The sequence below is a fragment of the Candoia aspera genome, chromosome 4 (genome assembly GCF_035149785.1).
Source record: "Candoia aspera isolate rCanAsp1 chromosome 4, rCanAsp1.hap2, whole genome shotgun sequence".
In the NCBI taxonomy this organism is placed as follows: domain Eukaryota; kingdom Metazoa; phylum Chordata; class Lepidosauria; order Squamata; family Boidae; genus Candoia; species Candoia aspera.
In genome coordinates this window covers 36,072,930-36,094,468 of record NC_086156.1, presented here as the reverse complement: position 1 = coordinate 36,094,468, position 21,539 = coordinate 36,072,930, and the positions used below count along the sequence as shown (strand labels likewise).

The following is a 21,539-nucleotide window of genomic DNA, read 5'->3' as shown; positions in this document are numbered from 1 at the left end:
GTCGTTTACGACTCATGGCGACCCTGTGTATAACAGAACGAAATGCTGTTCGGTCTTGTGCCATATGCCTGACTGTTCCAAAGTTTGCATCCATTGTTACTGAAATTGTATCAATCCATCGCATTGAAGGTCTTCCTCTTTTCCGCTGGCCCTCAGCTTCACCAAACATGATTACTGTACCCTATTTAAAGACTTGACCTGCCTTAATGAATGCTTTTTTGCTTTGCCTGAAGTACTTGTGGTTCATATTGTTAGGGAGCGAAAAAGCCACTTTGCAAAGGTATCAGGCATTTCTCTATCAAATTCAGGGACTTGGTTCTTTCCAGCTCCATGCCAACTTGGATGCCTGAGTTTTGGGGCTACAGCTGCAGCCCATGAAAAGTTTTGGATGAATGAAACAATGGCTAAAAACAATTCAACTAGAGCTCTTAGAACTGGAAGACCAGCAACATATTCAAAAGAGCATTGTTTATTTATTCCTTTATTTAATCCATTTATATAGCTGCCATCTCACTTTTACGTGACTCTAGGTGAGTTACAGTAAAATAAGTAAAATAAGTAAAATACGCAATATAAAAAAATAGAAAATAAAAATAAAACACATAGCAGCCAGGCATTATATAACCAATCATCCACACAGCCAGGAGATGGGCTCTATCCCATGCCCAGGGCCCCAGGCTTGGGCACAAAGCCACGTTTTCAAGGGCTTACCAAAGGCCAACAGGGATGGGACAATCTAATCTCAGGGGGGATAATGTTCCAAAGGGCAAGTGCCATGGTAGAAACGGCTCTCCTTTGGGCCCCGTCAGCCAGTGCTTCCTAGCCAACGGTACCTGGAGCATGCCCCTCTTGCCAGATCAGGTAGGGGAGGGATGGTCTCAAAAGTAACCCAGTCCTAAGCCACGAAGAACTTTAAAGGTGACAACCAGCACCTTAGATTGCATCTGGAAGCACACTGAAAGCCAGTGCAGCTCGCAGAGCAGTAATGTCACATGCGCCAAGTAACCGGCACCTGTAATTTCCCATGCTGCTCCATTCTGCACCAGTTGGAACTTCCAAATACTCTTCAAGGGCAGCCCCATGTAAAGGGTATTGCAGTAGTCCCGTCTGGAGGTCACAAGGGCATGAGTGACCGTGAGCATGGCCCCCCAGCCCAGGAACAGGTGCAACTGATTCACAACCTGAAGTTGTGCAAAGGCTTCCCTAGCCACGGGTGCCAGCTGCTCTTTGAGCAGGAGCTGTGAGTCCAGGAGTACCCCCAGATTGGGCACTGGGTCTGTCTGGGGCAGTGCCACCCCATCCAGAACCAAGTATGGAAGGGTTATACCTGTATCCCAACTCTCCAATTTATTAGAGTTAAAAGAAAAAGTCACTTATTTATTTACAGCACTTGTGTTATAAATATTAGAGGTTTAGATGGCCCGGTTTGCTTTTTCTAGTATGTCTTTGCCTATTTCAGAACTTCCTAGTTTGGCAATCTGATATTTTCTAGGGCAAATAATGGGGCCAAAAGGGGAAAAAGGGCTTCCAGGACCTCCAGGGAAATGTCTCTGCAACTCTCAGCAAAATATGAATGGTCCGCCATATGAGGAACCACTGTTTGGAGAGGCCTATTCCAAAGTACCTGCAGTAAGTGAGTTTGATAGGAGTTAAGATGGGCATATTATGTAATTGAAGCATGTCAGGATTGCTTTGTTGACAAACTGGGATTGCTATGGATATAATTAAGAATTTGATATTGAAACCAGATAAATCGACCAAAATAAGTTGAATGCTTTTGCAGTGTCACTCTTGAGACATACGGGTAGTCCTCATTTACCGACTGCCTCATTTAGCAACCATTGGAAGTTATGACAGTGTAAAAAAAAACAGCTTTGCAACCAATCTTTGCATGTACAACCATTGCAGCATCCTGCAGTCATGCGTTCACCATTTGCATGCTTCCCAACTGGCTTGCAACAAGCAGAGTTAATGGAGAACGCCACAGGAAAATCATAAGTTGCGGTCACATGATGTCCCACTTAACAACTGCAGTGACTTGCTTAATGATTGAATGGGAAGTGACATTCTAAGTCCATTGTGATCACATGACTTTCCACTTAGCGACCACAGTGCTTAACAATGGAGTTGCTGGTCCCAATTGTGGTTGCTAAACAAGGACTACTTGTACTTAATTCTGGCAATGTCATTGGGTTAGCAATGTCATGCTGTGCTTCTGAATGAGCATATTAACATTTCAAGTATCCTTAAATTACACACTTGCTCTAAATTCCTTGTATTTTTGTCTATGACTGAACGGCACTGGAGGAATATAAGCCCATGTTCAACTCTTACATATATTTTTCCCTTTATAGGGAATAAGCAAATATTACCCATTTGCACATTTTACATATTCTTCATATTCTCCTCCAATCCATTTTTCTTGTAAAAATTATTACATGTATAGTTAGATAACATTTTCTGATTTTAATTACAGAGGGGCAAGCATTTGAAATATTGTTTAATGATTAGACCACATAATGCTTTCAAATTCATAATAACATTTTTTGTGAGGAGGACTGTCAGCTGAAAAGGTCCAAAATATTGATCCTAAGCTGTTCAGATTTGGAAGCAATTTATCTTTCTCTGCTGCAACCTATTATTCTGCTACAGGCAATATTATGGTGATCTAGTCTACCTCCTTTTTGTTTCTATTTTTAACTTCCAGATTTTTGTGGTGAATAATCAGGAAGACCTGGACAGATTAAACACAGAAAATGCCCTAGCATTTCGAAGAGATCAGCGATCTTTATATTTTAAAGATACTTCTGGATGGTTTCCAATCCAGGTAAAAAGAAGAAGAAATAGGGCAACTTTGAAAGCATTTGATTTCCTGAGCACTGAAATGGTTGTATTTTAAAAAGGCAAACATTTAAGTGGTTTTTGCATCTTGTTGTTGTTTTTTAAAGAAGCAGTTAAGGTACCAATTATTTTTTGTTAAATGCATTTCAGGAAATTCTGGTGTGGAGCTCTTTCTTGAGGGAAGTGTGGCTGGTCCCCATTCTGGCTTCTATTAGGATCACAATTCAGGCATTTGTAAGATGGGGTCCAGAATGTCTTTTAGTTTGTCTGTAATATTATATTGCTTTTTAAAATTAACCTTGTTTTTGTATTTGTTGTTTTGGGTATATTGTCTATTAGTTTATTTAAGAGTCTTTTATTGTTCTTTTGTAAATTATTCTGGGCTGTTCCAGAGGAAGTCTAGCATAGAAATAAAAAACATACATAAATAATATCAGTATCTTGGGCACACTAGAATTTAGTCTGCAGCCTTATTTGGGAATAAATACCACTGAATTTGGTTTTGATTTTACTCCTATCTGCAGAAAAAAATGTTGCAATCAGTACATATATGCATAACTATGACTCTCTTTCGAGTAAGCAATGAGATGCAAAGTGAAGAACAGAGTAAGAAACAGTAAACAAAAGTCATTAGAGGGACAATGAAAAGAAAGGGAGGGAGGAAGAAAAGAAAAGAAAAGAAAAGAAAAGAAAAAAAGGAATAATAGCTACATCTAGTTTATACCTATTGCATGCACTATACCTCCCCATACTTTTCTATCCTCGCAAAACATCCTCACTTTCATCATGTCCTTGCACAGTTTCACACACTGCCTTATGTTCGTAAACAGAAATCAATAGACACACTGAATGGGGTTCAGGTGGTCTGATTGATTGATTAAGCCTGGATCCAACAACATGACATTGCACAACAAGCATTGCTGTTCTGCAAATGTACATCCCATAGTTGTAGCATGAACTACAGGTGTAGTTTAGTGGTTAAAGTCTTGATGTAGGATAGGGAAGACCAGGTTCTAATCTACCCACAGCCATGGAAACACTCTGGGTGACTCAGGTGCTCTCTACTTCATAGGCTTATTGTCAGGATGAAAATGAAGGGAGTTCTTGGAAGAAAGGCAGCATATAAATCTAACAAGCACAACCTCCCCCGCAACCCAAATAAAAATCATTGACATGTAGCACCAATTTTCAATTCATAATATTACATAAGCACAGGTAAGATACAAGTGGAAGAGCGTATTTCCCCAATCAGCCCATGGCCAGCTTATTTTATTTATTTTACTTTATTTTGTTTGTAAATTAATTACATGAGTTTGCATTCCACTCAATTCATTGTAGAGTCTAGGCAGCATATAACTAGCACATAACCAGTAATGGAATGTCTGTATTTGTCCTTAGACGTCATGCTTTGGATAATGTGGTTCATGAAAAAAAGTAAAACTTTGAGAACACACTCCCTCAAATGCACATCATGGCTTATATTCTGTTTTGGGTATACATTTTTATCACAGATCCCTCAAAATAACTGATCTAGGATTCCCAGGAATTCACCTAGTTGAATACTTCAGAATACTGGTTAAAAAAAGAATTCAGTAAAAAGTAAAATGAATATACTGTATGCTCTATAGCCACATGTCTCCAATGTCTGTTTTTCCAAATCAGTAAGGATGGTATTGGTTACAGTGCATTTTATCAGAAGGAATTGAGTAACCACCTTTTCAGAGTAACACATTGCTTTAAAAGGTGTCAGCTTTCAAGAGCTACAGCTCGCTCCAACTCACAAAAGCTGCTACCAAACTCCTCCTGATTTTTGGCTGCAGTACCATAGACTAAAGCATCCCTCTTCCTACAAATGAGCTCAGTTTATGTAACTCGTCTTCTTCCCTGTCAGCAGCTAGAGCCTTCCTATCCACTGGACCATCTGATAAGAGATAGTAACATCTGTGGAGATGGCATCATCCAAGATGGAGAAGAATGTGATGATGGCAACACCATTGTGACTGATGACTGTATAAGTATGTTCAGCCCATTCATTTCTCAGTTTCTTATTTTAGCTTATATAAAAAATATAGGAAAATAAATAGCATAATTCATACGTACATGCAGTTGCACTGGAACAATAGTACAGTGTGCTGTCCTATATGATGCTTGCTAACTAGTGACATGATTTGTCTTAATGCAATTGAGCCAGTTTTATTTATTTATTTATTTATTTGATTGATTGATTGATTGATTTCTATAGCCGCCCATCTCAACAAGTGACTCTGGGCGGCTTACAACAATTAAAACAATTATAATTAAAACAGTTAAAATATAAAATAAATACAAAATAAATATATATGGCTGCCAAGTGAGCAATGCATAGATATTAATACAGCCAAGAGACAGGACCTTCCACACGCTCGAGGCCCCAGGCCCAGGCACAAAGCCAGGTCTTTATGGCCTTACGAAAGGCCAACAGGGTCGGGGACATCCTAATTTCTGGAGGGAGGATGTTCCAGAGGGCAGGCGCTACGGAGGAGAAGGCACGCCTTCTAGTTCCCGCCAGCCGACACTCCCTGGCTGATGGAACCCGCAGCATACCCAACCCACTAGATCGAATTGGATGGGCAGAAACAACTGGGAGAAGGCGGTCCCTTAGGTAACCCGGCCCCAAGCCATGAAGGGCTTTAAAGGTGACAACCAGCACCTTGAATTGCACCCGGAAGCACACTGGCAACCAATGCAGCTCACGTAGCAGTGGTGTTACATGTGTCGAATATCCGACACCATTTACTATCCGTGCAGCTGCATTCTGCACCAGTTGAAGCTTCCGAATGCTCTTCAGGGGCAGCCCCATGTAGAGCGCATTACAGTAGTCCAGACGGGAGGTCACGAGGGCATGAGTGACCGTGAGCAAAGCCTCTCAGTTTAGGAATGGGCACAGCTGGCGCACAACCCGAAGGTGTGCAAAGGCCCTCCTAGCCACGGCTGTCACCTGCTCTTTGAGCAGGAGCCATGAGTCTATGAGGACCCCCAGATTGCGCACTGGGTCCGTCTGGGGCAGTGCAACCCCATCTAAGACCAGAGGTGGAAAAACCTTAGCACCAGGAGGCCCACAAACCCAAAGCCTAGTTTGGTTTAGTGGTTAAGGCAACGGGCTAGAAACCAGGAGGCTGTGAGCTCTAGTCCCGCCTCAGGCATGAAAGCCAGCTGGGTGACCTTGGGCCAGTCACTGCCTCTCTGCCCAACTCACCTCACAGGGTTGTTGTTGTGGGGAAAAGAGGAGGAGGAAGGAGTATTAAGTATGTTCTCTGCCTTGAGTTATTTATAAAAATAATAAAGGCGGGATAGAAAATAAATAAAATAAAATAAATTGCTGGTGCAAATACAGATGTTTATGTGGGTCGGGCAAGGCTAGTTGAAATGGTTGTTGGAATTAGTAGCTTAAAAGCTTCCTATTAAATCTGGGGAAACTGTTTTCTTTGAATAAGTTTCAAACTAATTCTACTGTCTGATTAGCAACACTCAGTATTTGGGTAGTAATTTGAGTACTGAAGAAAGAACGTAACATCAACATTCAAATCCTTTATGTAGCCATGACACTCCCTGGATTACTTTAGTCCAGTTTTTATTTTTGCCTTTCATTCTTTTTTTTGTTTTTAGTAAATAATGTAGGAAAAGGCAATCTGGTACCTTCCAGAGATATTAGACCAGTATTTCTTAACCTTGGCAACTTTTAAGATGTGTGGACTTCAACTCCCAGAATTCCCCAGCCATCCATGCTGGTTGGGGAATTCTGGGAGTGGAAGTCCACACATCTTAAAGTTGCCAAGGTTGAGAAACACTGTATTAGGCTATAGTTCTCACAATTCCTGACTCTTGGACTACTGGCTGGGGCTGATAACATATAGTACCTGAAAGCAACTTGATTACCTAAATTTAGACCAGTCTATTCATAGCATTATTGCACAGAAAATGTGAGTTGTGGAGTACGCTAATAGGAAAATGGTCTTAGTGCCCCTGGGAGCTAAGACTCTGACCCTTGCCACTACAGTAGTCGGCAAATCTAAGCATGCAGGAATGTTCCTGGGGTGAGAGAAGCAACATGTTACAATAAGCCACTGAACATTCAGCCAGTGAAAGGAAGACTTCAGAGCTCTATGTGTGTTTGGGTCAGGGTTTCTTTCTTTTGGGGATGGTGGTATTGCATTATTATCATATCTTCTAAGGCCATACAGATAAGGTGGGCCATGACTCCTCAAAGTGAACAGATGTTTTTGTTTTCTCTTTTGTAATCAATAGGATGCCACCGTGCTTATTGTGGGGATGGATATCGGCATGAAGGTGCAGAAGAATGTGATGGGAATGATTTTGGATACTTAACATGCAAAACATATCTCCCTGGGTATGGCCATTTTAAAATTGAATTATAGAAGAAGCTTCTTTGATTGAGCAAGTGTCAACCACAGGAAGAAGGAAGAGAGAGGCAGTATAATTCTTTGCAGGGAAGGGAGGGATAATTAACAAAGGAGGGAAACTGCAGTTGGTTCAGAGAAAAACTTCCTAAAACCTAAAGAACAAATCTTCTGTATTTGCTTAGAGGTGGTAGGAGTGATTAATTTCATCCTAAATTGATGGTTGCAGAGAGATAATTAAGTAAGTCTGCAAAATCATTCACTCACCCACTGATTATTTGAAAAACAAAGAGGAATGAAACACTGAAGTGGATAGATTGAGGGAGTGATTGTGTTTTAGAGATTTATTTATTTATTTATTTATATTTATCAAATTTATAGACCACCCATCTCACTATGGAAGTGCCGTTGGTCAGTTTACAAATAAAAGATCATAAAAACCCTTATAAAAAGCACAAAACATGCAAAATTAGAAGAGAAACTAAAAAGGCAGAGAGGGTGTCTTCAAACCACCAACCCGGGGCTGCCTCCCTCTTTTAGATCCCCAAGCTAGCTGGCAGGTCTTAATGCTCATCTAGAGATAATTGCATATCACCAAGAATATTTGATCATATTTGTTTTAATATTAAATATTTAATTAATTCAATCCAGTTAATGATTTCCCTATTAATTTGCATTTCAATTCTTTTATTGTCAAGCTGATGAGTGGGCTCATTTGAGTGGGTTCCAGGGAATGGACCACAGTTTTGGAGTGGGGAAGTACATGTGGTCACAGATTTACTTTGTGTGGCCTCCTAAATATGAATGGATATAAAGACAATGAGGATTTTCTAGAGTTCTACCAAACCATCTTCTCAGTACCTATTGCTACTGAACTGTTGTTCCATGCTGCTTGGAAGATTTCTAAGAAGCATGAAAGAACCTAATACAGGTAGTCCTTGGTTAATGACCACTCGTTCAGCAACCGTTCAAAGTTATGACAGTGCTAAATGAGTTGCACTTATGACAGGACCTCAAAGTTGCAGTTGTCACAGCATCCTCATGGTCACATGATCCTGATTTGGGTACTTGGCAACTGGCTTGCACTTACAATGGTTGCAGCACAGTCCCATGATCGCCATTTGCAACCTTCCCTGCCTGCTTCCCCCAAGCAAAGTCAATGGGGAAGCTGGCAGGGAAGGCAGCAAGTCACTCCCGTTCCTGTTGCTTTTTCTTCTGAGCAGCCCCACTACAGAGTATGAGATCCCAGGGATCTCGTACTCTGAAGCACATACCCACCTGGCCATGCTTGTGCCATGCTGCAGCACCCACCCACCCGTGCTTGTGCCAGGCCGCAGCACCCACCTGTGCCACAGCAGCCCCCTGCCTGGCCTGTGCTTGTTCTGGGACACAGCACCCCCCCCCCCACATTCATGCTGCAGCACCCCCCAGCCAGCCATGTTCACCCCCTGCCCACCTGCACTCTGCAGCACTCACCCGCCTGCCATCCTGCTTGTGAAAGCAGGGTACTTAACTTGGACCTTTGCTTGTTTGCAATCTGACTTGTATGCATTGGAATGAGCAGTTTTCTTGGGTCAGCAACTTTTTACCTGCAGTAGCTGTTGTTCTGCATGCGGTCACGTGCTGTTGCTACTGTGTCTTGCAGGAAGCATTTAATTTGTAAATGAAATTATCTGCAGAGCTCTCCATGGTCATGATAGAATAATGTGTTAATTGGCAGGGATAAGAAAGATAGTCCTGCCAAACCTCTGCTGTGTTGATGGCCTGGATCTAATTGTAACTCACCACAGCACCATGTCCTGCTGCAGAAACATTTTGAAAGGCAAATATCTTAAGTATACAGTTGATGCAAACCTTGAAAAGATTATATACTGAGAGCGAAAATTAAAAACAAGGCTTTGGTTCCAGAGTCATTAGATTGCCAGAAGGAACCCCTCTCAGGCAGCTTCCAGATGAGTTTTTCATATGCAGGGTGCCCAGTTCATTACAGGAACCGCACAGAACATCCATATGATTTTGTAATCCTTTAGTCAGCAGCCCACATTTTATCTCCCATTGCCTTTTATGGAATCTGCATAAAAGATGGAAGAGAAGTGAAAATCTCCAGAGGCATAACTCTTCCACAAAACTTCACTTCTGGAGAACTGAGGCGGGGGGATGTATGTGTGAGTAGGGGAAGAAGGATGGCTTCAGTGCCATCAACGATTGCTAATCTCCTCACCATTATTCCATCCCATGAACATTAGATGCAAACCTTGAAAAGATTATATACTGAGAGATTATATACATGTGCACTTGTACCCTTTAAAACGCTTTTAAAGATGCCATTAATATGTCAAACACTGCTCCCCAGGACAGTTACTATACATTTTACAAACTTGGCATGCATTCTGTTATTGTGTTTAGCTGAAAAATGCAGATGATTTCGATACTAGGGAACAAAGGAATACATAAGATGGGAGGCTATTTTTCTTGTTACAAAGGGCAAAACAATATCCTGACATTTTCTGATGTGTATGTGTAGCCTGAGCAAGCCCCTTAGCATATTTTGATTTAATATTGTCTTTCAGCCAAAATTATGTACTTTTCCTAATTACCCTGATATTGTCAACTTAGTTTTGGATATTTTGGATATTTGAATACTAAATTTCTTGTGCTAGTTAATGACCACAATAAAGACTGCTGCTGCCTTATTGGCTATAGCATAAATAGAAAAAGTATACATGTTTATCTAAGATAATTTTCAGCTTCTGTTCTTCTTTAAGTGTTCATTTTAAATAAAATTAAACCTCCTTGAGTGTCCTATGAGTAGAAAGGTAGGGTGTAAACAGAACTAATTAATACATGCAGTATGTTTGCAAAGGAAACTCTAAAACCCAAACCAAATAATAATAATAATTAATAATAATAATAACAATATCATTTAAATTACATTACATATCTTTTCTCTTAGGTCTTATGGAAAATTACGCTGCACTTCTTATTGTTACATTGACTCTACAGATTGTCGCTATTTTACATGAAAGGTGAGCGGTGAGAGAGGACTAACCCATATATGACATGCATGCATCAGGTGCTACATTATCATCAAACCAAGACTGGGCAATAGAGAAACAACCAATGATGAAACAACCATTGTCATGTTGCCATGGTGATTGGAGATAAGTGTTAATTGCCTGCTCACACTGGAAGAAAATCGGACCATTCTGTCCTGTCTTAATAGAAAACGTTCAGTGATAGTAACACTCAATACTTTTCTTTTCCATGACTGAGTACAGGAATTTCTTGTGCATCAAGAATGAAACCAAACTGAGGGAACACTGTATTTGACTTCATACTGTTAGGTTATTGAAATACAATAATACCTCAATTTAGCACTGTTAGTTCTACAAATAAGCTCTTCAGGTTTTCTTAACAAGACTTTTCCAGGATAAATGCAAAGCATATTCTGTTGGCAGTGTTTATAAGGACTGTTTCGGTTTTTTAAAGAATTATTATTACAATGTGAACTTTGTATATGCGTTAGCTGCATGAATTATGTGAAAAACTCATAGTTTATGTTTGTTGATTTGGCCAATTTAAGCCCAATGCCCTCTTACGTGGTATTAAATCTCACCGAACTCATTCTGACTTAAGTTCTGAGTAGATGTGCCCAGGTAAGAGTCAACAGGAAATAGACTCTTTTTTAGTTTTTTTAAAAATATTAAAATAACAGAGATGCGGTGAGATTAAATTATACTTCTTGACAGTAGTTTAAATGGGACAATCAGAAGGGAACCATTTTTACTGGTTAACAACACCAGTGAAATGGATAGATACAGTTCAGAATCCTAGGAATAGGGTCAGCTTCTGAGGCAGAGAGAGACAACACCTTGAACTCATATTTCCATCAGCCCTAGCCAGCATGGCCAATAGATGGGGAATGATGGAACCTGCAGTTCAGCAACTTCTGGAAGGCTGCATCACATGATGTTTAAAAACTAAGGACTCCCATGCAAGTTTATCCAGATGCCAGTTCCGTGTCCAGTGGGACTAACATTCAGGAAACTCGGGTTAGGGTTGTAGCCAGATTTTCATACAGGAGTGCAACTCCAGGACAATGTCTCAGCTGAAGCAAGTGCTTGAATACACACTTCTATGCATTGCATTCATGAAAAGATTTGGAAATAATAATATCCTAAATGAATTCATCGGAAGTCTGTACTGTTAAATTTACCACTGCACGGAAGGTTGCATTTGGAAAGTTGAGTTGCATTACTGATATTTGCTGAGAAACTTGCAATTACAAACTTTAATTCCAGCTTATTTGCCAGGACATGGTAACTGATAGTTTCTTACATACAAGTCACTCACTTCTATTGATTTCCAGTCTGATAATTGCTTTCCAGTCTCAACTTTGTATAACATTCAGTATAGTTGTGTATATATTCCTATTTGTATAGCTTATGAGAATAATGCCCCATAGGGTATTATTCAGACTAAATGCTGTATAGATTTTATATGTATATAAATGGCTTTTCTTTTTTCCCCCTTTTTTCTGTTTTCTAGAAAAAATTATAAGCATTCAGGATAGTATTTACTTTATAGCAAATATTAAAAAGACTTCCTAATTATTTTTCCATTAAAAAAAATGTATTGGGAGTATGCTAAGTAATATACAAATGGAAACTTTAAACGTAGGTAGATTTATTGTTCATTTAGTGAAATATCAGTTCAGATTAAAAGTATTAAGACAGGCCAGTCTTTTCCTGCTATTGATCCAAAATGTACATTTGAAATGCATGAAACCTGTAAAACATTGGTTATTGTTATATTCTGCTTTTTCTGTAGATAATACCGAGGATGGCACACAATTATAATAAAATTAAATTTAAACTAACAACTATTCATCCTTTTTACCATAGATATGTAAATTATTTCAATTCTGCATGTGTATAGTAATGTGAAAATATATATTTTTAAATAAAAACCATTCCATTATTCAGGTTGGTGCTCCTTTATCTGAATTGCTTATATTGGTTTTCCCCAATCTGGAATCCACCAGATGTGCTCAATTACAGCTTTAGTCATGCTGAGTCAACCTACTGGTTATATGTGCTGTACTTCAACACATCTGGAGGATTCTACATGGCAGAAGACTTGTTTACATTGTAATGAAACTTCTGGGTGAAATCTCATGAATGTTAAGTGTGCCAAGGTCACTTGAGTTCTGTGGCACATCTTTTAGGATGCTTTTAAACTGTGCACTCAGTTTGCATTCCAGCAGAGTCCAAGGTGCAAATTTACTGTGAATTTGCCCATCAGCCATAAAATTCCATGGTTCTAGTGGCTGTCATATGCTCAGGGTGGGTGCTCAGAAGGCTATATTAGTACTATAACTTCTCCTTTTAGTTTATTCAGGTAGGATTAAATTGCATGTCTGTGACTGTCTTGCAGGTTCATGACTGTATTCCCTGATCTGTTCCAATTTGTCTGAACCCTTTTTAAGATGGTGTTTTCCTGAATTGAAGACACTATTCAAGAAGGGGTCTGATTAGTACAGAATTCAAAGAAACTCTTCCCTCCCCTGATTTGGAAAGGAGCACTTGAAACAATCTACGTTTGCATACAACTGACTCATCTTCAGTCTGTGGCCAGCTCCAATTCAAGGCCATGTATTCTTGTTAAGATGATGTAGCTTTGTCTTGAAACCTCATGCTGCAGTGTAAGGTCATTCCAGGGAGGCATTTCAATTCGAACAAAAGCCTATCAAACCTTCATTATATGATGCTGCTGACCAGAAGATGAAGTGGAAGCAACAATATTCAATGTAAAGTCTCTGTCTATTCACCAGCTGTGAATTGTGGATATCTACCTAAATCTGCTAGGAAATTCCATAATTTATTTGGAACAGAAAAAAATCACTCTGAAAAAAAGATGGGATTCATTAAAAATGTAAATATAGTTTCTCCCCCAGGCCCCCAGCCCTTTCTTTTCATTTCTAAGCTTCATTTATTATTGCATTTATCTACATTCTCAGTATTATTGATAGTGAACTCCAGCAGTCTTCTCTTCCCCCATTTCTCATTTCTTTATTGGTGTTTGGCAAAACTTCAAGTTCTAAGAGGACGCAGCAAAAAGTCTTGTGCTGTTTTGATTGCATTTGTGATCTCTGAGCCAGTTAAGACCAATGCCAATTTGTTCAGCAAACAAGATGCTGCCTCTGATAGGGACAGCTGAGATTGTATTAAGGGAATGCACTCCTACTGGAAATTACATCATAGATTTTAAAGATTTGTCTTTTGGAAAGAACCAAGAACTTTTTAAAAAGGAAATCTGTATATGCTTGTGCTGTCCCTCCCTCCCCTCTGCCATTACTTTTATGTTCTTAGGTGTTTATCCCCATGGATGGGGTTTATTTTGGCTTATTTTCCAGGTGGTGTAAATAGAGTAGGAATTACTCAAGTGTATAATACCATCGGTGCTTACTATCTCTACTCCCTTACTTTATCCTTTCTGAGGCAACTAGGATCCGAAAGGATGACCTTTTTCTATTGCACCAAATCAGCTCAGGGCTGAATGTGTCGAATTGCAACTAACAAGTTTAAAGCTTGCTTGGAAATCATGTCCTAATTTCCCTAACACAGGTAAAGGCAATCTGGTGCCAAGTCCTTTCTCCACTTGCATTTAAGCACAATAAAGATGTACCCTCTCCACCTTTCTCTCTGATGCGTAACCGTGATGCGTAACCTTCATCTCATCCTTAGCCCATGAATGAGACAAGCTTAAACCATCCTTAGCAATTCTAATTTTAAAGTAGCATTTTCACCCTAAAGTTGGCAGCAACCCGCAGCAGTTTCAAGGCATGTTCAATACGACATGCTTTGCTGCGTATTCAGTTGGTGCTGCAGTCCCGTGATCCATGGGGTGGGCATGCACTGGTACCTATGGGCCACCTCAGGTTGGTGTGGATGTGCTCCCTCCCCTTTAGTTCTGGGCACTCTTCTACCATTTTTTTTTTCTTTTGGGTGGGTATTGCTGGGCACAGCAGCTGACGCCACTTTGCTGGCAGCTCTCCCCAGCCCACCAGCAAGCTGATGGGCACACAGGGGACTGCCTGGTAAAGCAGGAGAGCCTCTTGCTTTATTGTGTAGCTTCCCAGCTGCTAAGCATTTGGTTAGCAGACTGTGATGTATGTGTGTTGTGTGTGGGGGCTTCTAAATTTTCTGAGATTTGGCTCCTCTGCCTTACCAAGCAAGTAAGGCTTTGCTGCTTTGGTGCACATGGAAAAGTGAGGCTTGTATCTGTCCCATGCCAGATCCAGCCCTGCATCTTATCCTGATTGGTGGATGGTTTCTTGCCAGCTGGTGACATCCAGAAGGGGGTGGGAAGCAAAATGTGCAAAACTAGGGCACTACGTTTTGGTGGCAAGTTTCATGCTAGTACAATGTAGTTTTCCTGCCTATTCAGGGATAGGTGAATAGCATTTTAAATCAGCAACGGGAAGAAGGTCTTTTTTTTTACTGCCTACTGTAGTTAGTTAACACATACAGAAGTTCTAAATCATTGTGGGGAGAAAGTGACAAGTGTTGGCTCTTCAGATTTTTACACAAGAATCTTTGCCAAGTAGTTTGGGACTTTCTACAGGCAACACATGTGATTTACATTTGCTCTATATTATTTCCAAATCCATAAGAAATCCTGTATGTCTCTGCAACTCTAATCCCTTTGAAGAAAAGCAGATCAAGAACAACAAATGTAAGCAATGGAACCATGGTGACTTCTAGATCCTGCCAAAAATCTGACAGTGTGTGTATGTGTTGTTGCTATGGAGTCCCAAAACTGCAGCACACAAGAAAAAGCATTCATACCCAGGCACCCACACTGCTCTCCCTTTTCAGTACAATGCTGCATTTTAGAAGGAATGGCAAGGATAAGCCATGATACTTTCTGGCCCTGCAAAAGAGGACCTGGAGACTTCAGATTCCACTTGCAGTGAGTGTTTCTAGATGGGTACTTCAAGCAGCCATCAGTGTACATCTGCTCTCTGTGCATTTGTCCCATTCCATTTGCCCTGTTAAAGAAACATGGCTTTTTTCTTTTGGAACCCTCCACATTATCAGTACTTTTTTGATACCTGGACATTCCGGCATTGCTCAGCAGTCTATGGAAGCAGTTTGTTTTCCATGGAGATCATTTCTCCCCCTGCTTCTTTCTGCCCAGCTCATAGTCTCCTGCTTTTCACGGAAATCAAGGCATAAAGCACCTGTCATCAATCCTCTTTCTCCCTTTAGTGTTTCTCAATCTCAGCAACTTTAAGATGTGTGGACTTCAACTCCTAGAAGACAGAGCTTCAACTGCACCATTGTGGTTACCATCTTGACTTTTTTTTACCACACCCTGCAGACTCCCTGCCTATCACATAACCAAAAAAAAACAAACCCACGTGCCCATAAACTGAACTAACACAATTTAATATAGTGTCTAGATCTGTCTTTTGCAACCTCAGGAACTTTAAGTTGTGTGACTTCAACTCTCAGAATTCCCCAGCCAGCTTGAGAAACGCTGCTTTAGAAGTTCAGGCTCTCCCTCTATAACTACAGAACTACTGTGTCCTGGTACTTCTATATGCATTATTTTGTTTTGTTGGGATTTTTTTTCTTTCTTAGCAAAGTGGCAGATAAATGTAGACAAATACATGAACACACAGATTGGGAAGAGGCTACGAACCAGTTTATTTATTATTTATTTATTTATTAATCAAATTTATCACTGCCCATCTCCCAAAAGGGACTCTGTTATTTTGTTGTTTTAAAGGAAGAAATTGAGGGAATGTTCCCAAGTTCATGACCCATGCAGGTTCAGACATACTGAGGGAGACAGAACTGTGGCACAAAGGAAATCTGTATTGTTTTTATTTATCTTTATTTAAATAATTTATATGGGCGCCCACTTACACAGTGACTTTGGACAGTTTGTAATTGATTGCTGGGCTCAGCAACCTATGGATGTCAGTTTAGAACTACAAAAATATAAAGTATAGAGATGCCCATGAGAGTAGAACTGTGAATGTCAGCATAGATCTGGATGGATAGAAGAAAGTAATTGTTCTAAATGCATTTAAACTTGCAGTGCAAAGGCTTGGGAAACAGACCGTCTGGTGATCTGGAATCCCTCAACTGCAAAAATATTTGTATTCAGCTTGCCTTGTCATGGGGAGACACAGTCACTGTGATGGAAAATTTATTTTGATTTGCTGTCTGTTTGCCTGCTCTTGGCAAGAACAAGAGGTTGAATTAGAAATGACATTCAGTTGAATCAAATATAAACTGGACAATATCCCATTAGTGTATGGAATAACAAGAAACACAGCTGGAGGATGTGGAATGAATCTTCATATATTAAAAGTCATGCACAAAAGCTTTAAAAAGCCAGGGTTTCACCCAAGACAGTGCCCACCTTGAGGGAGATGATTCTACTAAAAATGCTAACTGCAACCCTTTATACAGCACCAATTCACGGTGAGAAAACAAATGGCCCTATAGCCGTGTTCCTCAACCTTGGCAGCTTGAAGATGTGTGGACTTCAACTCCTAGAATTCCCCAGCCGTCAGGGCTGCAACTGGGGGGGGGGGGAAGTGGGGCATGTGCCCTGGGTGCCGTGCTGGGGGGGCGCCAAAATGAGTGCGGGAGGCGCCAAAATGGGCGCGGAACCCATGTTTGCCCTGGGTGACACAGACCCTAGTTGTGGGCCTGCCAGCTGCCATGCTGGCTGGGGAATCCTGAGAGTTGAAGTCCACACATCTTCAGGTTGCCAAGGTTGAGAAACACTGCCCTATAAGGTTGAAAGAAGGAACAGCTGGACATCCCAAAGCCTACTTTGAGCACCCCAAACCTCCCTGAGGAACATTTTTGCCCATCCTCTATTCCAGAAAAGCTATAGCAGACCTGCTATAATGGAAAAAAAATGCTGGTAGCAGTCAGAGAAGAGATCTGCAGCTCCCCAGAGCCCTACCTGGGAGACTTTCACAAGGTAACTGCTTCATTTTTCCTATTAACTTTAAAATGGCTGTGATCAACAAATGCATTGATGCTGTAGGTGACAGAAAAAAGGGGTAATATGGAAACAGCCAAGATCTCTGCGGAGTCTGCCTGTATCAAGGACTACCTCTTCTGATACCAGTCTGCCATGGCTTTAAATTCATCAGGGAAGGAGATGTCTCAGGTATCCTGCTGATGTTCATATGGCGCACTGAACCACAAAGCCAGCCACATTAATTTAGCTTGTTGCAGAACCCCAGCCTGTTTGTTCAGTTTATGGTTCAGTGTTTTGTGTAAGAATATTGGGTTGAGTAAAATACAGCTCAGTTAATCATAGGGAAATATATCATGCAAATACAGTCTATGTAACAAAGCCAACTGGGTGACGTTGGGGCAGTCACTCTCTCTCAGCCCTAGGAAGCAGACAATAGCAAACCACTTCTGAACTTTGCCAAGGAAACTGTATGGACTTGTCCAGGCAGTTGCCAGGAGTGAAGACTGACTTAAAGGCACCCATCCCCACCAAAAAAAAAAAAAAAAAATCAAGGGGGAGAGTCTTCTTCAGTAGATGCCCCATTTGGAAAACACAGTCCCACCATTTTTTTAAAATAGTAATTTTATTGAAGATTACAATTACAACAGTAAAAACTAATATAGACTAAAAAGAAGAAAAAAAGAAAAAGAAAAAATAGAAGGTACAGAAAAGAAAAAAAAGAGGAAGAGTAAGAGAAAAGAGAGAAAAAAATAAGAATATAGTAAAGAAAAAGAAAAGAAATATAGAAAGAAGTGATTTCCCCCTCATCACAACAAGTATAAACAATTTTAGTAACTTAATCACCTTCTCTTAAAATACAACAAACTCTTCTTTCCATATCCCATCTCTTGTCTATAAGCAAATCCATAAAGCCTCATCATTTCAGTCCTGGTGTCAAAAGGCCATTAAGGGTTACCGAAGATAATAGCAATCTATTTTAACCTTAAACAAACCAACTTTATATTCCTTCCTTTTACTTCTAACGATCTTTATCTTTAGTCTCTTCAAATAATGTCCTAAAACTTGATTTCTTTTCATTTTTTCTTTGTCCCTTGCCACAAATTTCAAAACTTTAACAAGCCTCTTTTGTAAATCCAAGATAGGAAAATTATTCAGGTCACTCTCTTGTTTTTTTATTTGTATATCCCTTTTAATTATTAAGACATCAGCCAGTTTCTTTTGTATGTTCAGTGTAACATCTTTTTCCATGTCGTTCTTGTAGCCTGTCATTTTTAAATCCACTTTCAAATCAGTCTCAATCATGTCAGGTAAAACTTGTTCCTCTTCCATAACATCTTTTAAACACAGTCTATCTATAGAGGCAGACGCTCTTAAAAATAACTTCTGGGTCCATCGTTCAAAAATATCCTTTAGCATGTCCAACGTTAAAATATTTTCCTTCGTTCTGTATTAGTAAGCTGAGTTTGAGTGTTCTTCTCCTTTAATTGTAATCTTTAGTTCTTTCTAGTTCCCTCTAGTGTCCAATTTTTGAAGTCTTATCTTATTATGTTTTTTTTAAGAATTAAAAACAAAAGCATTTTCCCATAGGAAGGATTCTTTATAATTAATGCCAAAATCTTATTTCAAATTTATCTGGACTCCTAGTCCATGTGTGACTTTCTAAAATCAAAATTTTAATCACTCTTTTGCTGTTTATTTAACTTATAGTTAAAACTTCTTTTGCTAAGGATTGAAGGAACTCAACCAGTGCTGCCAAACCTGTTGATCCAAAGGTTCCTAATAGCTGAAAAGCAGTTAGCAAGCAATTTCTGAAAGTGATTAGAAAAGGGAGTGTGCGAAGTTAGTGTCCTTTTAAAGGTGCCAACTGTAGGTCCCATGGAACAGAAGCTGGTGCTAGTGTCAGATCATTTGGTCAAAACCTGTTTGTTCAGGCACTTTAAAAGTTAAACTTATTTATTAAGATGTGCACATCTGTTTTATGCAAAGCCTGAATTTTATTGCTGGTTGTGGTGTATTTATCTTCAGTTTGTTTTTATTATAACAAATTATTATTACTTATTATATTATACAAACATACCCAGTTTGTAAACCACTTGGGTATCAGAAGATAAGAGGCTATATAAACAATTGCCCATTTTCAAAAGTGTAAGAAATGCATATGCTTTTGTTTAATGAGCAATGATATTGGTGCTAAGGCAAGGGGAAGCAGCTGTCAACATTGTCCAGTGCAGCTCCTTCAAGTTGTGAGAGTACTCATATTTCAAGTCTCTCACCACATTTCACTTTCAGATAGCTTGAGAGAACCAGTGTGGAGTAACCTATGATTTTCCATATTGTCAGCACTCCAGAATGGAAGGATTTCTCCTCTGAAAGGGTATATGTTCCCAGCACTCCCTCCATCACATGCTAAATCTGGGCTTGAAGGACACATATTTAACAATCCTGGCTTAGGCAGATGATCAGAAGTTTCCGCACTTTATTTAGAAAGAGATAAATTGTGGCAGCGTCCCAAAGTTTTCCTCCTTTGACAATGTAGGCAATTCAGATAGTCATAGTAAAATGGGAATCTACCTTGCAGACTGTCAAAAGCTCAGAAAAAACCTACACCTGTGTAAAAGGAGCATTTACTGCTCTCTAATTTTATCTCTACTGGTTTTATATAAAGCTTTGCTGCTTGATGGCATTTACTTAATGTGATGGGCAAAAAAACATGTATCAAGTTCAGTGTTCTATACCTGAGTCTACTATCCTGGTTTAAAGTTACAGGGAAAGAATTGAATTGTGACTTGGTGAGGAACCCATAGGACCCAACAGTGATGAATGACTTCTCAGTTGCATGAGGAAGAGTGGATGCCAGCTGTTAAGAAAAAACCAAGTGGAAAGCTATATGATCTATTGGAAAATATGTGAGACATGCCTAGTCTCGGAAGACAAGATATGGGCAGACTATATCAACACTGCAAACAGATGCAAAATTAATTGGAATAGATTTGGCAGAAAGCCATGATCAGAGTGGTAGAGAGAACAGAATCATATGGGAAGAAGAAGAAAAGCCATCTAGAGCTATGTGCATATTAGATCTCTCTGATTTTGCATGTAACGATGACTAGCAATAAAAATCTACACCATAAATTACTAACTTCTATTTCTAATTTCTAATTAGCCTTCGTCTGTATAGAATGTTTCTGATTTAGTTGGATTCAAGGACTACAGACCTATATCTGTAGGCTTGGAATTCTCATAGTCCGGCTCTGCATTGCCTCTTCTTTGCCCATAAGGTTCTAGCCTATGTTCACAACAGACTTGACAGATTTATATATGCCTGGATACTAACATGTCACCAACAAGACTATGTAAACAGCTCTTTAACCTTATAGTCTATGGTAAGTTGGCATCCCACAAATGTGATGGACTACAGCTGTAGTTGGGAAGATGATGGGAACTGTAGACCAACTCAGTTGGAGACACCGGACTGGGAAGTGGGATCTGGCCTGTACTAAGTTCACATATAACTGTTCTAAGTTCACATATAAGTGTTTCAATAGCCAATGGCTGCTTCGTATATAATACCTGTGGTTAAACTTACACTGTAGCCCATTACCTTTCTATGTTTCATCTGATTTATATATTGGTTTTGTGCTGCCACTGTGTTATGTTGCTGGTTGGATAAATAATAATCACTTACTATACTATAGTAAAAGTATGGGCTAGAAAATTGCATTAGTATTGAAAGCCGGGATGCACAATTTTCTTCTGAGCTGAGGGCTATGATAACCTTTTGGGTGGTATGTGAGGGAGAGGGAGGTATACTCTAAAAAAATACTGGGGGAAAAGGAAGCAACAAATAAAATCCATATTTTACTAAAATTAAAATAACCCATCAGTAATATACTTAATCATTTTCTTATATTGTTCCATTAAAATTGCAGAAATATTACAAGGGACACATCTGATATTTTTACTAAGTTTACAGGGATATGGAAAACTGCAACAAAAATGTTCAGGGAGGTGGGATGAAAGTCAAAATAATAATGAGAAGTGAATAGGCTCTGGGATTACAGACTGTTGCCGATAGGGTGGGGCTGGATATGAAAAAATGGCTAGGAAGGAATGTAATATTATCATAGATGATGATAGATGATGATAGATGGATAGATGACAGACGGTAGAGATAGATGATAGATGATAGACAGACCGAGATAGATTTTAACAGTTGCCAACCAGTGTTCACACAAATGGGGATTATGGGGGTTTGCTGTACCTGGAGCAAATCAACTTATGGAGTAA

The 21,539-nt window shown here is 39.7% G+C and overlaps 1 protein-coding gene across 1 annotated transcript in view; it reads left to right on the top strand.

Moving 5' to 3' along the window:
• COLQ (collagen like tail subunit of asymmetric acetylcholinesterase) overlaps positions 1-12,202 on the top strand; it is a 57,884-nt gene extending 45,682 nt beyond the window's left edge. Inside the window, exons 13-17 of the mRNA XM_063303837.1 lie at positions 1,493-1,629; positions 2,708-2,827; positions 4,736-4,856; positions 7,126-7,228; positions 10,192-12,202. Coding sequence (XP_063159907.1) covers positions 1,493-1,629; positions 2,708-2,827; positions 4,736-4,856; positions 7,126-7,228; positions 10,192-10,261 — 551 coding nt within the window. The 3' untranslated portion in view covers positions 10,262-12,202. The remainder of the gene's footprint in view (positions 1-1,492; positions 1,630-2,707; positions 2,828-4,735; positions 4,857-7,125; positions 7,229-10,191) is intronic.
• Positions 12,203-21,539: the final 9,337 nt, after the last annotated feature.